We start from the raw sequence: 19,514 nt of genomic DNA, 5'->3' as shown, positions 1-19,514 counted from the left end.
GTAGCCGGTGTGGAAATAATTCCACAAAAAAAAAAAAACAACAAAAAAAAAACAGATGATACACACTGAGCCCAGAACAACACAAACAACGGATAGGAAGTGACATCTGAGTCACGGGTTCATCTTTAAGCCAAGCAAAACTAACAGACTGAACTTGGCTTCTCTTCCACACCACCCAAGAAATCCCCCTTTTAAAAATGCCACTTGCAAAACATCATTTGGTTTTATACTCAGCGGAAGGCAAGGCAATGACCCATCCGCTGCCCTCCCCTTGACTGGCTGCAGGCAGCAGCCCCAGTTTGGCATCCCCAGCTGACATTGGCCCCTGCAAGAGGCAGAAAGCTGCATCAACTTCCAGCACAGCTTCTTTCCTTTTCTGTCCTACTCCATTCCTGTGAGTCTCCAGCTGGAATTTACTCTCATTGCCAAGACAGAGACCTCAAACAACCTTAGCATTACATTATCGTTAGTCTTTCCCTCTGTCTTAACAATGGCAAAAATACAAGCACATAAGTGACAACATATAGGCAAAGCTTTAACATTTCAGACGAGAACACAAACTGAATGATGCTCAGTTAATATACAGAATTATGGTACACCTCTGGATTGTGAAAGTATTCTTAAAAAAAAAAAAAAAAAAAAGAAAAAAAAAGATTTTGGCTCTTGGCATTAAGACACTGCCACTAAAACCCAAAGTGTACAGCCACAGTGTACTGTTTAGTGGCCAAAGAAAACATGAAATTACATCCTTGAAGAACTGAACGAAAAATTCCAGTCCCAAATTTTGAAACAGACTACTTAGTAAAGGTCTGTTTTTGTGATTTTACTGCAGTGTCTTTATAAACACCATCACAAATGTACAAAATAAGCTGTATGAGAAACCTGACCCTGCAAATCTTTTGGCACGTACTTAACAGTAACATGGCCATTCTGACACAGACCGATGGGGACCTAGCCTGGCAGCCCGTCTTCTGCAGTGACGAGTAGTTAATGCTTATGACAAGAGTTTAAGAATAGGGCAAGTATAGTGATCTTTCTCCTACATACTCTCCCGTCAGCAAGCAGTGGTTTTTAGGGACTTGTTAATTCTATTGCTGTTTTAGAAGCTGGCTCTCCAATTACAATTTTGCTGGCAAAGCTATGTTGGTTTAAGGGATTTTTTTCCCAACTGACATAGTTATGCTGGCAGAACTTTTAATGAAGTATTAATGTACAAACAGAAAAGTCTCTTTGTTGGTGCAGTTAATTTTGTTTGAGAAATCATCTCCTGCTACATCAGCAAAGGAGCTACTTTCCTAGGCATGCACAACACGTTCATTCTGGTAGTTTGTCCAAACGGCCAAATCCTTCCAAATGTGGACAAACTTAAAGTCTGGACACATGCATGAGAACTTGCAGGATGTCTCTGTCCTGAATGGTCAGAGGTAACTTTTACAGAGGATTACTACATCAACAAAGCAAACATACGCCTGAGCAAAAGGAGTCCATACAATGTACTTGGACGTTGCTGAAGGAAGCAATAGCCACAGTACACGTATGTAAAAAGCACATGGCTTCAAACTTCCTTCTAGTCAAGCTGACCACAAACACATCCTTAGGAATGTAGTTTTCGGATTACAGTCTTACAAACTTAGTTTTCATATTAGAGTTTTAATTGGTGCATATGATAAATACTGCTTGAGATCTTTGAGGTGTGTTACTTCTTACCACAAAAGAAAACAGGCATATAGTATCATACCAGTGTGAGGACAAAATAAGAACTAAATATCACAGATTAGCTCTCTCTGTACATAAATAGAGTTAGAAAACTAAAAATAACGCTAATACTTATAACTATTAAGTAATCTCTATAAATATATGCACATATTAACACATTTTCACAGACACACAGACACAGATGTGTTACATAATATATAGAATGCATCTCTATATATTATATACACAAGCACTCACTCAAAAAGTTACAGTAAACATACAGGCAGGCACAATAAAACAATATTTTTGTAGAAAATATACTTAGTGCACGTCTTCATTGCTGAACACTTTGTTTCAGCATCTGTATGTACTTTGAAAATTCTAAATGCAGAGCAGGCTTAGTTAATAAGATTTACTTCTATGATATTTGATATTGCACAGTTAAAAGGAAGATTCCCAAATGTAAAACCCTAATGACATGCATGTCAAATGTATATTACATACACTTTCAAATGCAGAAACAACAATTAAAGGTTTTGTTGTTTTGCTTTTGGCATTATTTTACTTATTAAAGGTAGTTTATTTTTGAAATCAAAATTACCTAGCTTTTTGGATCATTATGAAAACATGAAGAGGTCTGTAATTCACTCATCTTCCAAAATTTTAGGAATTAGTTCGCACAAGCTAATCAAACCACTTTCTGTATTTTGTAAAAATATTCTTCATATTTCTACTTTATAGGCCAACCTGCAGGGTTAATCATGCCAGAGTATGATGTTCACCCATAGAGATGGTCACTAAAAATAATTAGTTAAACTTCCAAACACTAGAAAATAAATAAAAGCCATTAAAATACAAACAAACTTTTTTTTTCCTGATTTGTAATGTTCTGCAGTGGAGAGATTCACTACAGTGCCTTTTTCATTACTCAAGTGTCAAACTGCTGTAAACAATTCCTTGGCAGAGCAACTAGGGCAAAGAAAAAAATAAAAGAGGAGGGTGGGGAAACTAAAAAATAACAGAGGTGACGGATGGATGAGGACAGAGGCATCATTTCTTGCTTCTAAGCTTTGAAGTCATTAGCATGGAGGATCTGAGCAGTAGTTCTCATGGACAAGCGTGCTGGCAGTCCATTCGAAAGGAACACGGTTTCAGCTAGTCTATACAGAACATACCTGCAGTTCAGATGAGCAATGGGTATGTGATGTTTTAGTTGTGGGAGAGTTGTTGCAGTATTATTGCTTAAAAATGAAAAAAAAAAAAAAAAAGCTGACTATGTTAGCTGATGACTGAGAAAATCTAAGAAAAGCATGAGGAACAACTTGCTTCTATGTTGAGGAACTTTAGGGTTGGAAAGAGTAAAGAAAAATATGACAGAGGCACAGCTTGAAATTTTAAGTACTTATACCAAGTAACTTTGAGAGAGTATCCATTCTGCTGTACGAACAGTTCACACCTGTGAGCCAGATTGCATGTGCTGAGCTGAGTTTACTTCATGCTGATTTAACTCACCACTGGAGGGGCTGAGCTGAGAAACATGAATGTGGAAACAGTACAAGAAAGTGTACATGTGCAGTCACACCACCTGCAATTTATGGAAGCTGGGAACGAACACTGAGTAATCTGATATGAGAATGGTTATGTTTAATGTGTCACTTATTTTTAGTGACTATTTGGAGCATTAACATTACCATGAATAATAAAGAAAAGCTTACAAACACAGGCAGATGTATCAAAAATGTAAAGGATGTGCATGTTACTATTTAATGGCATTAGCATGAATAAGCTCATAAAACACCGAATATATTCTGTGTGTATATATATCTAATACACATGTTCATCTTTAGGCAAAAAATACAAATGCATATGATGTATACTATGTGGAGGATGCCACTGAAACCTCAGTAAAGCTTGGCCAAAAGTTTGGTCAAGCTTGGTTTCAGAAGCTCCGACACATTACAACCTGGAATGTCGAGACTGCAGTTGCAGTGTGACAGAAGGCAGCAAGAAACTCTATTGAGTCTCTACCCAATTAAGTCCTTCTGCCCAAAGGGGAAGTAGCCTGTAGGCTGCATGTGGCTTTGGCATGTAATAGTAACGTGTTAATGCTCAGCTAAACCTGAAGTGGCTAGAGTAGCATCAACCACGAAGGTGGCACTTCTCAGCAAGCTGTGAGTCATCACAGCTCTCTTTGGTGTCTTCAAAGAAGAGAAGCTCAGGTTGCCATACGGGTTTTCTGTTACAGTTCTGAAGTAATTTTCACTCATTGTAAAGTGCTGCTGTCCTTCTGCTACAACCTCTGTATTGCCCCAATCCATGTGATGATTCTGCTGCCAAGTAAAATGTCATGATACCATAATTCAAAGTGTTGAATCTATATTGGAGTTAGGTCCAACAATCTTCTGGTGGAATGTGGAAGTGTGCATACTGTTAGATCTCCTAGGGATGTTAAATAACAATGTGACTCACAAGGAGAATCAATGGAGAAATTGTACAGAGTATCAGTCTATGTTTATATTAATTGTTAGAACTATCTAAAGATTGACTCTCTCTGGTTTCTTTTGGTGGCATGTCCTAAACACACCCAGTCTTGTGGGCACATATTTAAGTGTTTCCACTGTGTATTTCAGATGCTTACTGCTATGACAGAAACTCCAGCTGCTGTGCTGTTCGGTTTAGGGCCTGTGTTGAAATGCTTCTTTATCTTCCCAGCTACTGATAGCTGATGTTCATTCTCTGGAAGGCCATCATCCTGCAGAGAAACAAAACAAAACAAAACTTCAGAGAGAAAAGGCAAAAAAAGGGTTTTGTCAAGTGATTCTGATAGCACCTGTCTATATAGAGAAGTTAAAGAAAAGTTTGTAATGAAATTTGGGTCAGTCATTGTCTTGGTATTTATAGGATGAACATCGAATTACGTAATGAATGAGTGTCTCTCTTCTTCTTTACACAACATTTTTCACTCAAACTTTAGGTAATGTTAATTAAATAATTGTTATATATTTTATTATTATTTCTACCAGGTCTTAACAACCACTGCCTGGTTATTTTTAGGTGCATTAATATTTCAAAGCATGGTAAGCTTGGACCAGTTTATTCTTCTGTTTACTCATCAAATGCATTTAAAGATAATGAGCTCAAACATAGAAAGAAGCCAAGAGATTACAGAAACCCAAAGCTTCTGGTTTGGTAGGATGCAAAAAAGATTTCCAAATGCCGTGTGAAACACCAAGTTCAGGATTGCTGTATTTTGACTAAATTCTATCTTTTGATACAAGAAGAAATGAAGATTTTCTATAGCAATGTAAGTAGAAGGCTTTAAATTTTGAGGGAGCTTAACACAAGCATGCACTGGGTATTTGTCAAAATCTAATCTGAGGCAAGGCACTTTATACCTTGTGCCTGTGGCCTCCCCAAGCCAGTCATAGCATAGGTATTTATGGGAATTACTCTCTATTATTAAAGTTTTGAACTCCTTCTGGTGCTACCTGATGTTTACCAGTCATAAAGGCAACAAGATCAGGGAATGTGGGGTTGGGCGAGTGCTCCAGCTACAGCTCAGTGAGCCCCAAGGAGAGGAAATCCAGGCAAGGTGGGAGCTGAGACATGCCCCAACCCAGGCCTGCTATATGGGTGAACACAGGCCCTCACAAACATCACGATATATCACTGTAGACATTCTCAGGTCAGTTTGGGGCATCTGGTACGCAGAGGTATGCACTGCCTGGGCAGAACAGCAGAGGCGGCCTGGAGTCAGCTGTGGGTGGCCTTTTCTGCCTTGCCAAAAACCACGTGTTCTCAGCTTGAGCGAACCTGAGGTAAAAGTACACGGCTACACGGCCAAGTACAGGCAGACACATGTTCTCCTGTCGTGTGCACCCAGCCAGCCAGCTGTGCGAGGGCTCCGGCCCAGAAGCTGTGCAGCTTCTGGAGGTGCCCCATCCTGACTGATACCCCCTGCTCCTGGCAGCAGGAGTGTCTATCTGCACCTAGGCACGCAGCCAGCCTCCATGCAGAAGCCAAACCCTAGCAAAAAGAATGGAGTTTGCAGTTTTGCACAAGTCAACAGGTTGAATTCAAGACCAAAACAAGACAGGAGCTTCTTAGTAATTGCAAACAAGGCCCTTGTGCCTGATTCAGTGGGCAAGATGGAACCAGCAGGAGTGTCAGTGTAAAAAGCCACCTCTTGTGAGACTTCCCTGCTAGCAGAATAAGCAGGGTTTCAGACAACAACATGCAGAATATACAGAATATGCAAGATATCAGGTGCCTGGTCATCCAGGGGCCTGATATGCATCCACCTATTACTGCTTTGTATGTGTAGGTATCAATAGTTGAGAAAGGTCTTGAACGTCCACTTACGCGAAATTCTAGCAGAAAACATGGAAACGAGATAAGATCAGAATATAGAGAGATTTCAGACTAAGATCAGAATATAGAGAGATTTCAGACATTTTTTCTTCTGGCTTTACAGTGACTCTGAGTGCACATAAAGAGTTACACAGTTGTTGCAGTAAATCATGATCCCTCTGAGCATATGGGAACTTTAGGGAGGTTGGTTTGGGTTTGTTATTTATTTAGTTTGGGGAGTTTGTGTTTAGAGATCCCTCACTCACCCCTTAACAAAACGTCTCAGCTGGCAAAATATGGTCAAGTGCACACAGCTGCAGAACACAAAACTAAACAATGCGACCCAGTAGCTGATTATTGTCTAGCACTGGGGAGTCTTGGCTCGGTGGTGTATGACCCCTAAAAATAAGCTGCTTTCCGCTGACATTGCCTTTCCCAGAAGAAAGTCTATAAAGTGAGCTCTTCTTCACTGAAGGAAAAAAGAAATCATGCTCTTGGCTTTCTTGACAATGAAAGCCTGCCAAAGTTTCATGTTGTCTTGTCAAAAGGCTAAATTACAGAGAAGACAATAGTTACCAAGACTGTGGTAATATTTTACTGGTGAAGCACCACACCCTCTGTTCCAGTGGCAATCTGCCAGAGACGTGTACTTGGGGCTCCAGCATTCAGATGAACCATTTCTCAGCTCAGTTTAGGATGTAGCATAGGTATGTATGGGCATCTCTCTATCATTATTACATTTTCAAACTACTATTGGTGCTACCTGATGTTTACTTTTTTTTTATTCCAAAGCGCTTTGTAAACAAGCTAATATATATTTTTGCTGGTTCCTGGAATCACTTCAACCAAGAATAAAATAGATAGATATTAAGGGCGAGAGATGACAGCTGTTTAACAAGTTTAAAAAAAAAAAAAAGAAAAAAAAAAGAACACCATCACACCAGATTCAGCAGAATCAGCAGGGTAAGTTGTAGACTTGGAAAACAGGCTAAATATTCCTGACAAGAATTTCATCAGGTTGCTGTGATGGGAAGGATGCCAGCCCTCAAAGAGGTTAGAATTGTTTTCCCCCTATGTTAACCTCTAGGAATATGAACTACTTCTTGCAGTGGGTTACGGCCACAGAATTTCATCTTAGCTGTAGCAGTCTGGACAAGATCTTTTAAAGATGACTTGTGATTTTTGGTGCTCAGTTCTGGGAACTTCAAAGGGTTATAATTTTCTGAGAATGCTGACTGCTGATGCTCTGAAAGAAGCGCTCTCCTGAGCATGTTTCAGAAGCTGGGAAGACAAAATTCTTCGACAATTTCAAAAGTCTGGTCCAAAATTTAAGTTTTCATGTGGGCACTGTTAACTGCCTGGGATCTTCCAATTATTATTATTTTTTCATCAGGCTCCACAAAATCCCTTTCATGTTCTATTTGCAAGAATTAATCTAAATAAATAAATAAATGCAGCAGAGGATCTTGGCATCATTTGAGTAATTAACAAATACTGTTTTCATATCTGCAGTGTTCTATATGGCAGGAGACATTGCCACTCAAAGAAAAATGGAGTGTTAAGAAGACTGAACAAAGTTCAGGATTCCTAGACTCCTGCTGCCCTGAAGCACTCAGATTCACTTCACAAGCCAGTCACAAGAGTTTTACTTCCCAGGTCTGAATGCATCAGATGAAGAAGTCATTATATAAATACCAGCAGAAAATTAGAGCAAATAAAAGTGCTGGAAAACCTTTTTGACTGTTTCCTTTAGGGATTACAGGGAGATTTTTCTCTGGGTAGTGTCCTAGGGTGTGACCAAAAGTACAGCAGCTGCTGAATAAGGAATGTCATTTTAAATTAAGTTTCTTGCAAATGTTAAGTTTATTACTATTTACTGCTTGGTTATTCATTTCTTTTACACACAAATCTCCAAGGCAGACATGGTTAAGGATATATATAAAGGCTACAGTTTCCCTAATTCTTTTTAAGCTAGTGTGCCATCTTCCTCCTCCAGCAACAGCACACCACATTTTATATTGATTATTTTAACAGAGAAGGATTTACAGAATGCAATCCATCCCTTTCAGCATTAACTGCTCAATTATGTACCAAAAAAAAAATAAAATAGAAAATACTTAGTATTCAGATAACTGAGTAGATTTGTCCTGTAACTTGCCACTAGTATACTGCAGGTTATATAATGTTACCAACATTTAAAATGCCAGACCTCAAGCTTCCAGCCCTTCTTATAATTCTTTGGGTTTGCACAGAATTTGAGCAGGTAAAAGAAGGAACTGGGGTCCCAATAGGGGAAGTATAAACTGATGGATTTGTTTCCAGGTCTAAGTGTACTGCATGTGAGAGACAAATCCAAATAAACTAAATGGAGGGGGCAAAGGACTGCTGCTGAATTGCATTTAGAATTCGAGATCTCCATCTGTGGCAGTGGCAAGTAGCCAACATCTTTTCAGGTTTTGTTTTTTGAATTGAAAACAGCTGGGATATTATTGACATAGGAACTGCTTTACTGGTCTGACTCTGACCATAACAAGTTTTGCAGTTTCCAAGAGGATTCCAGCTATTTTTACAGCAAAAACTGAAACTGAAATGAGGGTTGGCTCCTATTGAAACTGTCAAAGTACATTCCAGGAATCTCAGCAATTTACCAAGTAATCACATAGTAAGCAGCTATAAACTGGAATGGTTATTTACAATCTACAAAATGGTTTTATACAGTGTAAGCAGTTAGAATACTTCTATCAAAGGTTTGATCAAAGAGAGAAAATGTTTCTTACAATTGTCAAAGAAAACACATGCCTGCTTTTCAATCCAGCTGCCCTATCCAGTGTTATAGCTTCAAGTTTACCATTATATGAATAAGTCCAAAACTGAAATACAAAAAGGAAAAATAAAGCCCAGAATTTGATGCCATGGAGAGCTATTTAAGCAGGTTAGCTGGGAAAGTGGAATGTTAGATGAAAACTCCGGGTGCCATTTGTCTTCTGCAAAGGAGAATATTTTATGAAAGTTGCAGAAAATTGCCCAGGACACACAAATCTCAGAACATTTTGTAAACAGGGACAAGCATATTAATTCTTTGTTCTGAAATTGGGAATGTGGTACAGGGAGGCTGTACTCTCAACTGGTCAAGCTGGGGATGAGAGTACTGGAATGAGAGGTCGGATGTGACACCAGTCTGTCATTCTGCCTCTGCACACAAGGAGCCTTTCCTTGCTAGGTTATCTGTGCAGCTGAGACCCACTCGAGGGAAGTTTCCTTTTTCATACTTAAGCACCTGTTTCATCTCAGCCATGTTCTTATTTCTCCTGAAGTGAACTAGGAATTTAGTGCAATCTAGTTAATTTTGTGGCTAACAGTAAGCATTTCCATGTGTGAATCCCTGAAATAGGAGCGACCTTTGGAATGCGCTCAAGCACTTTCCTGAACTGGTCCCAGCGCTAGCCCTTCTTCTTCCAGAAAAAATATCTGCAGGATACATATGCGAATTCAAAAGAGGTTTTGATCTGTGTTACAAACTATCATTAGCATATTGCTGAAGAGAAAACACTGACTGGTCTCAGTTCCTAAGAGCAGCAATTGGACAGAAAAGAAGAAATTACAGAACTCTCATGGAGTATTTGCTTCAGTTATTGATGGACAGAGCTGCTACAGGTTTTGATTGCAAAAAGTTATAATCAGCATAAAACTACAAGGAGTGCAGCAGAGCTGGACCAAAGCTGAATTAAACTCAGTACCCAGTTTCCAACAGTGCATCAAAGTCACAGTTCATGAGATAGTATGTTTAGGGAACGAAGGCAAGAAGAAGTTAAACTTTCCTTGGTATATTGTCCAGCTTCTGCTAACCAAGTACTTAAGAACTTTATGATCCAAAAGTTTTATCCAGACCACAGTATTTAACAGGCGCCAATGGGATCACCCTCCAAAAATGTATCAAGCTCCCTTTTGAATCTATTTATACTTGGCCTCCACAGCACCTGCTGGCAAAGGGATCCATATTGTAACTCATTGCACAAAAACCCAGGAATTTGCAAGGGTGCTTCAGTAACCAGAGAATTGGCTACTAGAGCTCTGCAGTGCTGAAAGACTTCAGACAGCTACTCCTTTCCCTGTTCCCCTTTGCAGGAAGTATTAGCAAGAGCAGGGAGCGCCCCACCACCTTGCCTGCATACCACAGCCTCAAATTGCTGCACCTCTTCTTAATGCATCTTGCTAAAAGACCTTCCTAAGACACACTGTGGAGTAACTGAAGCAAAATTAAATAAATAAATAAAAAGTGTCTGAGGGGAGCAGACAGCTCCAATGTATTTTTCACAAAGAAGAAGATTAGCAGCCACATGCTTATGTTGCATAAACAAGTGGTGTTTCAATAGCCTCAGCAGAAGTATGCAGACTGACACAGCAGGTGACCTGGCCTCTCCACTGCTTCTTACCAGTCTCCTCCATCTCCTCCTCACCAACATGCCAGAAAACCCCACCCTCTCTTCCCCATGGAGATAAAGAGACACTTCAGTTAACAAAAGTCACTATAAATTGTGACAGAACACTTTGTCCAAGGACAGTACCTGGCACCAAGGAAAATTATTATTTCAGCTGCTTGAATGTCATCTTAAAAATGAAAAGATTTTCATCACACAGTCCTGGATCCTTGTACTCTCTGTACACAGCAAAACTGCTCTGCATGATAATACCATTTACAGTAAAAATAATTTAAAAATATGGTTTGGGCAGTAAGGTAGCCTTCAGGACTAAAGCATATACTTTGTAAACACTTCAGTGATCATCACTATTCCAGGCAATATCAAGGTCACTTCCAAAGAAGAAAAGATTAGCTTTTGAGGTTATTGTATCTTTGAATTTTTCGAGCAGTGTTCCAGTGAGAAAAATTGTTTGGATACAGCAGCTCAGGGAATCTGTTAACTGAGGGACAAAATAGCATTCTGGTGAGGATTGCACATTCCAACTGGTAACAAGGAAAATGAAATACTATTTCTTTCTCCTTTGATTTTTTTTTCTCTGCTGATTGCAGTTGTATTTTTTTTCTCAATCTTCCTTTCTGAATTTGAATCTAGACTTTCTCCAGTTTTTCTTTTTGTCATTCAAATATTTTAAGAAATATTAAATATGAAATAATTGACAAGTACTAAGTAGTGTCCTTGTTTCAATATTAATCAGAGACAAATCTCTTTATTCTCTGACAGATGTATCCATATGCTACCTCACTGATTACCACTTCTATGGCAAATGTCCAGTCGCTTAGAGATAAGCCAAGATGCATAAATAGCTATTTCATGGTAACTCAGATTAAATGGATATGGCTGCACATAAATATATGTATATTTCAATGTCAGCAGTTAAGTATGATGCTAAAGGTTTCCCCGTTTCATGCTGGATCAAGTAGGCTTAACACCACGGACTGTATTTCAATAGCTTTTAATCATGACTGTCGGATTTTTGAATCCATCTGATTTTAGGAGAGCAAAATGCGCCATTGAACTCACAAGCTGATTTTTAGAGGTATAAATTTGTCAAGTGTGGTTGAGATATGTTGAAAACTTGGCACAAATTATTTCAGAGAAAATGAAACTGAGCATGCATAAAATAGTAAATACTCCAATGTACGCACAATATACTAAAACAGCACGTAACCCAGCTTATTTCCAGTTAAATCTGTGGCATTTTTTAGAACATGATGGCTCCACAAGGGCATAGAAAGGATGTGACAGAGAAGAGCTCAAAGATGCCAAATTAGAAGCAGCATCTACAAGCCTGAAAATACTTACATTAACCCATGGATGTTCAAGAACTTGCAAGGCTGAGAACCGCAGATCTACATCTACTTGAAGCATCATTGTGATAAGTTCCTGAGAAATGGAATATTGGGTCAAACTTAAATGTTTTGAAGAACAAATCAACAGATTTAATTTACTAAAGTGCTTTTCAGCTGATTACAGAAGAGTGCTCAAAGACAGAATGAACTACCAGCTGCAGAAATATATTAAGATTATTAAAAAAAAAAGAGAACAACTACAAACTGATCTTCAAGCTGAATTTTTATATCATTATCTAACAGTACCTTGAAAAGCTAGAAGACAGTTCTGAGTTACAGTTCTGTTGCCACTGCTTAAGAGAAAAGCACTTAAGACATTATGTACGAAACAGATGATCACATGAAATTAGGTTAGCTTCCCATTAAGAAAAAGCCAGTTTCTCTGTAAGGAAAAAGTCAGCAGATCTAGAATTTTACTTTAAGCTCTTGTTCAAATGACATTGAAGATATTTAATAAACCACTTTTAAACATATTTTTTTCATGCTTTGATTTCCTATGCAATTACCCTGTTTTCAACTATCATGTAAATAAACAAGTATCTAATTCCATCAGTGAGTGGAATGCACAGAAAATAGGATTGCAGTGTGATGGCAAATAGAGGGATATCACCAAAGACCAAAGTTAATAATTATTACTGACAAGGAGAAGAAGCTAAATGAGCAGTCTAATGCTTCAAAACAAAATTTGGAACAAGGGGTTTTACAGGAAAGGACCTGCAGAGTTCTCATTACTGATGGTCCTGGAATTGGTCCTGGGCAACCTGTTCTAGGTGGCTCTGCTTGAGCAGAGGGGTTGGATCAGATGACCTCAAACAGTCCCATCCAAGCTAAACCATTCAGTGATTCTGTGATCAGATATGCAATAAAGCCTGCTACAAAATAATGACATGAATTAGAGGACTTCCAACTCTAAGACCGTATCTTATTTGTTAACCTCATTAGTTAACAAACTAAAACATCAGTCCTAATCACCATCCACATATCTGCAAAAGCAGGATGTTAACAGCACCGAAGAAGGGAGACTCAGAACTTAGAACACTACTCTCATTACTCACATCCACTTCCAAATTTAGTAAATATTTTGTGATTAAACACACACTGAAAGAAATAGGAAGACAGTTTTGTCTGGATTTGCCTTACAGACTGTAGAAGTAAACTGGCAGAACTCTTATATATCAGGGAAATTAAACACTTAACTACACGTTAACCAAATGAATAGTCTATGTGTTTGTTTTTTTGTACATACTATCTGTCTCTCTCTCTCTATATGTATATGACTATAGTGAATGTCAGATCCCTAGGAAGTCTGTGAGGGAAGCTGTTGTTTCAGCACACTAGTAAGAGTTAAAAAACTTGATCTACTCTGCAAGCATAAGTAACTCCATCGGGATCTGCATCTGAAAAGTGCTGTATCTGCTTTAGCACATCCCAGCCTCTAACTCCTCCCTGTCATGTGCCAAGAGGCTACAACCCATGAACTGGTGGACAAAAGAGGTCTGCATTTCATACCACACTGACACCAATGAGGAGTTACAGGCAATGCTAGGCCTGGTTCTTTGACAGAAAGAAACAACAGATGTATCATCTAATGAGATTAATAACGGAAAACAGCTTCCCTGTAACATTATTATATCATATTCAAAGGCTCCAGGTTAGAACCTAGTCCCCACTGCAAACACATAAAAAGCACGGTCCCAGGGAGCTTTCAAGCTAAGAAGGGTAGATCAAGCAAAGATACTGAACATTTTTCTTCGTCAGTAAAGGCTGCTGGGTGTCTCTGTTGTATGAGACATCATATAGAGATGGGGTCCATTTCAGAACTGCCTGGAATCTAACAGACAGTGATCGAACAACAGTTTACTTGATAACCCATGGGAACTCACAGGTGCAGCAGGGATGTATGAGACATGTCAAATACAGATCTGTGAAAGGATAACAGCCATTATGTCAGGCACTGGGAATATTACTGGAGAAGTGTCATCAACTATATAAACTCACCTTTGCAGAGTCAGAAACATTGTCCCAGTATGGAGATGGAAAATCCACCTGTCCCATCAAAATCTGATCAAAAAGCACTTCCTGGTCATCTCCACTTCTGTAAAGTAAAAACCAACCAACCAAAAAAAAAAAAAAAAAGAAAACAAAACCCACAGAGACATTATTTCCTGAGCTGGCTTTAAAAAGCTTCTTGAAATTGCTTTTAATTGGAGTATGCATTTGGAAACTGTTTATTTTCCTCAAGCATGCAACCACAGGTGTGAACGCTGAGATCATAACACAAAGTGCATTTGGTATCTTCTTTCTGAGGTAACCTGCTTGTCTTTAGGACTGTCAAACACTTTGCAGTTGCTTTGAGGGGGAGAAAAGATCTGACATACCCTTATTAAGTGGCTTACATTTTATTTACTTTTTACCAACCACAGAATATGTTGCATTTGGTCCATGAAAGAAGATGTTTATTTTACTGTGTATTTTAAACATCAGGCAAAGGCACCCAGAACCCATAATGGAGGATCTTGTTTTGTAATGCAATGAAGTTTAAACTAAAATAAACAAACATGAGACAGAGACTTTACAGTAAAATCACAGACATTTACGGGATTTGTGTAAATTACTATACAAATCATGGGAAAAAACAAACCCTACAAGCAGAGAACTTTTTCCAGTTGTGCTTAATGCAAAAGCAGCACAAGAACCAATTAACAAAACAAGGATGGTTGAATAGACCAGTCCATACCCACGGAACGGAGGAAAACCACAGAGCAGGATGTAAGTAATCACGCCCGCTGCCCAGATGTCCACCTTCAAGCCATATCTAGGAGTGTGAGAGAGATGATTAGAGAAAACTGATTTCTAGGAACTACAGTAGAGGAACAGGGGAAACATTTTCAGAATTATTAAAAACTTCTTATGTATTCTAATTTGAACTTTCTCTACGTCCTATCTACCTACCTATTCTAATTCTGCTTTCATATCTTTTTTTAGATTTACATCTTAAAACTACATCAGATTAGAATGTATGAATGTCTAAAGACATTGTGCTGTATTGCTGAGCTAGACAGTGACCTTCACCAACAGAAAGCCTGCAAAACTGACCACAGGTTGCTCAAACTGGCAGATATTTATTTCATGGAACAAATCAGAGAAAAGGATGGTGTTTGATAATGAAATAAAACTAAGTAAATGGTACTTAGCAGAATCTGGGGTCAGTGTAAGAACTACTTTTATTGTATACGCAAATGGATAGTTAGTACCTTAGTGAAAAAGTGAGAATTTTGAGGCTAACTGACAGCAACCTGCTTTAACCCCAAATTCAGCACTGCTTTGAGCTGGTCTGGATATGATAGCCTTCAGAGGTCCCTTCCAACTAAAGCGTTCTAAGCCATGATTCTGTGTCACACCCAAGCAAAAGCAGCATAAAAATCCTAACTGCCAGAACATGTGTCTGGCACAATGGCAAGAACATATTCCACTGTGAATGTATCAATGAATCATCACTAGAAGTGATTTACCCAGTTTCAGCAATGATTTCTGGAGCTACGTATGTTGGGGTCCCACAAACAGTGTAGAGAGGTCCATCCACAATGGTTGCTAGGCCAAAGTCTCCTAACTTCAGAGACTTGCTTCCATCTTGGTGTTCATAAACCTAAATCAAGAATAAAATTCAAAGGCTTAGAACAGTCCTACCAAGGGAACTACTATATCATTTACTAACTGCCTGAAATGTTCCTTCTAATTTACAGTCTTCTTTCTCTTCTTTGCATACAACTTACTTCCCTGCATGCTTTGAAAATTTAGACAAATGGGACAACTTCCCCTGAAGGCACTTGGAGTATTTGGGAAGACTTACCTTACTACCTGGCCAACAAGGGATGTATTTCTTCTTGCTAGAAGCTAAAGCCCAAAAGCAAAGGTCTGACCTTCCAGCAGTGATGTTCCTAGGTTAACTCCCCACTGACAGCCAGTTCACAGTGCAAGGTTTTTGAGTTTTTAAGTTTTACTTCTGCAGAACTTAGTTCCACAGAACTTCCACAACTTGCACAGGGATTTCACATTCTTAGAAAACACAATGGTGACTGCACTGATAGCAACAACAGATGCTTCTCTGTGTACTGAGGCTGCAAGATACAAACATAGCTGGACTACTTCACCTAGAAACAGTCCTCTCCTTGGATGATTGTTATACACTAGTCTCTCGGTGGAAAGTTTCCATCATCTTCAATGTACATAGTCAAGGCTGTTAATGAGTACATTTGAAATTCCTCTCTTAAAAGATGGTCTTTACAGCAGCGTGATTTTTTTTTGTTTGTTTTTTTGTTTTTTATGTGTGAAGGGAGATTAAGATATAGTCACAATCCCAGTAATAAATACACAATTTTAAAAGCTGGCTCACTGCAAAAGAAGAATCCCAGTCTAAATTAAACATTACACTATGGATCTTTCTTTAATCCAGCTACTAGTTTGGGTTCTTGCTTCCCATTTTTGAATGTTTACGATGAAATTTAATGCTGTTTACCATAACAACACCTTGAAACTAGAAACAGTCAACAGAAGGGCTTCTTAAAGTATATATGCATCACATTATTTTGCAACCCAAATCAAAGCTGTGTGAAAACAATTAGCAGTAATGCATGACAAAAAGAAAAGGTATCATACTTCATAATCAAAACAAAAATCACCCTTAATACCCATTTTGAACAGCTAGTACTACATCAGAAATCAGACTTATCTACAACTTCTTGCAGAGCAAAATACTGGATTTTTTTTTTCAAATGCCATGCTTTCTACAATGGACCCTTGAACAGTTCACTTGGTGCAAAAATGAAACCCTGAAGTCTTTCTTGCTACAGATCTGCTCATAATAGTTAGTTATATTATACCAAAACCAAACCAAACCAAACCAAAAACCCGACAAACCCAAAAGCCAGCACCCAAGCTTGTCCTTTCTTAATGCTAGTCACATCTAGAGAGGAACCCCCCTCTCTGTCCTGAATCCCCACTACCAGGTGATACAGTCATAAGCAGACATTCAGATTACACAAAATTCTTCTCCCTTCCTTATGTTATTTCTAACAGTTCAACTGGACTTTAGAGAACCAACAATTTGATATGGATTCACATATCTGTGCTGCTAAGCCACAAGAAAGATAGGCTTATAGAATACCACTGGAAAAAAAAGCAATTATGGTTTTATTAAAAACACAGATTGTTAAATACATCTGGTTCCTGAAACTAAAGAAAGTGCTCTCTGAAATGGCAGTAATAAATCTAATTTCAACAACAGTTTTAATTAAAGGCTAGAGACTACAGCTTTAAATATTCACTTGCTGAAAAATGTAGCGTTCATTTAGACATCAGGAGCTGAATCCAGTCTAATTAGCATTTTATTCTATTTCATGCAGTTATCTTTTATAAAGACTTATCTGAGTTGTATTGACCTTGTGGTTGTTTATAAGTTTCCTCCATTAACAGACCACACCTTTTATGACTCATATATGCTAAAAATTGTTTATTGAAAAGGCTTGTTTGGCAATATTTACCAATGCAAAAGGTTTGGTACTGTGCATTTTCTTGAATTTTGCCCCATCTGTTTCCAGGGATTACTTTCCTTGGAAAACTACTTTAGTTGACTTGTAAAATTGAAGAAAGTAACTTTTCCTCACCCTGTTATAACTCCATATAAAAAGGAGCCCAATGTGAAGCTGTAGTATATTACTTGCCAGTCAAGGAATGTGAAAGATAATTTAATGCTCGTGTTATTCAGAACAAATGCTATGTATGTTCTACTGCATTTAAATACGGAAGGGCAATTAAAGAAATGGGGATTAGTGCAAATTACCCACTATGTAGTGCTTTCACTGTTTTAACTAAGCAGTAAAACTGTGTAATTGTACAACACTAATTGAATGCAGCCACACATAATTGTGTGCCACCATATGTATCCTATTACTATAAAGACTGTCAGTATTTTCTAAGCTGCTCTTGTGATCACTGCAGATGGCAACAGTCAGAGAAGTTGTTCTCTAGGGTTTATTATACGGCTATAAAGACATCCCATGACTTGACAAAATAAACGTGCTAAATAGCAGCAATTACGAAAAACGTTCCAATTAAAACATGGAATACCCTCTCTAGAGAACAAAAAATGTGCATGTTGATAAAAAAAACTCAGAGATTCAGCATACCCTAAAATCTAGGACATCTGACTGTTAGGTGGGCTTATAAGTGTTTTATAAAAGCCAAGAATATAACCTTAATTGCAATCTGATGACATAAGGAACTATCAAAGTAGAACCTAGGAGGTACTGAAGGCCATAAACAGTTAACACCATAGATAGGGTCAGAACCCATGTGAGATTGATTCAAAAGCTCTCTTCTAAGGCAGTGTTCATTATTTCAAAGATCTGATATATCTTAGAGAATTAATATAATTTGTTAGTCAAACACTGGCTTTTGAGGGTTATGTTGCTGCAAGAAGTGAGGTGCTGCATACTCACAGCTCAGTATTAATAGCAATGTATGACCTCTATATACTTATGACACTGGAAAAATCACTCAGAAACAGTATGTCTGCAATACAAAAGGAAATCTGGTAGCGGGTATTACCAAAGATGGCTGGGCAGGCAGATTTAATCCTCTCCCAGTTGCCCCCACCTCCTGACAACTTTCCTCTCTTCCCCCAAAAGCTTCATCCCACTGATGCCAGGCGTTCAGAGACATCTCAAGTCAAAAGCTGGCCAAGACACTCAGACCAAGACACTACTGTACATCCCAAATCAAAGTGAATCCTGACGTGTGATTGCTGTCACTTCTGCATGCCGCTACTTACGAACGCCAAGGGCTGCTAAAGAAATATCAGTCATTGGTTTCTAATTAAACCTCTGCCCAACATGTTTTTAGCAGTTTCTGGAAAATTAGTCCAGGCTACTTCATCACCCAGAACTATTAAGGCATCTACCACTAGACAAAACTCAATGGTAAAACTACTGTTCCCTGGAAGTTTGGCAAGATCAACTTGAGTCAACTTTCCCATAAAACCTCTTCAGTGTCAAGCAGTACTAAACACATGGCAGACAGCACACAGATGAGAGAACTGATATTCTAGGTATCTTGAACATTGTTTTATGGTTACAGAATGTATGGAAGATTGGGACATCTTCATACCGGAACATGTCAGCAAATCTGGGAAAACTCAGAGAACCGTGAAATAATCAGGATAAATTAATTTATCAGAAGAAATGAAATTAAGTCGGTTGGGAGAACACAACTGCTGCATTTAAGAGTACAAAATCCCCAGAAGAAGGACTAATTGTCAGAGTATTTTTTTTCACTGTCTTCAGTGGATAGTGTTCATATACATTCAATCATGAAAAGGAAAATTTAGGATGTTTGTTTAGGAAACTGTCTTAATAAAAAGTTCTGTACAATTATTTGTGAGGCCCAGCAGGGAGAGAAGGACTCGGAAGTCTCTTGCTTGTTCTGCTCTGACATGCTACATGATTTGGACGCAACATTTATACAGTTTTTGTAAAACTAAACTGCTGCTAATTGCATAAGCAGCTGCAATATGGAGTCGTCTATTGCGGACACAATACCTTTGTATTTATGAGAAGTTTGAAATTACACTGTAGCTCACTAA

At 38.4% G+C, this 19,514-nt stretch overlaps 1 protein-coding gene across 2 annotated transcripts in view; it reads right to left on the bottom strand.

The window, feature by feature from the left end:
- DCLK1 (doublecortin like kinase 1) overlaps positions 1 to 19,514 on the bottom strand; it is a 239,195-nt gene that overhangs the window by 14,398 nt on the left and 205,283 nt on the right. For both annotated transcript variants that reach the window (XM_035542884.2, XM_035542886.2), the window contains exons 12-16: positions 15,388 to 15,521; positions 14,613 to 14,690; positions 13,874 to 13,970; positions 11,829 to 11,909; positions 4,334 to 4,447 (exon numbers count right to left, since the gene is read on the bottom strand). In XM_035542884.2, coding sequence (XP_035398777.1) covers positions 4,334 to 4,447; positions 11,829 to 11,909; positions 13,874 to 13,970; positions 14,613 to 14,690; positions 15,388 to 15,521 — 504 coding nt within the window. The remainder of the gene's footprint in view (positions 1 to 4,333; positions 4,448 to 11,828; positions 11,910 to 13,873; positions 13,971 to 14,612; positions 14,691 to 15,387; positions 15,522 to 19,514) is intronic.

Source organism: Cygnus atratus, chromosome 1 (assembly GCF_013377495.2).
Source record: "Cygnus atratus isolate AKBS03 ecotype Queensland, Australia chromosome 1, CAtr_DNAZoo_HiC_assembly, whole genome shotgun sequence".
Taxonomy (NCBI): domain Eukaryota; kingdom Metazoa; phylum Chordata; class Aves; order Anseriformes; family Anatidae; genus Cygnus; species Cygnus atratus.
This window is presented reverse-complemented; position numbering and strand designations above follow the sequence as displayed.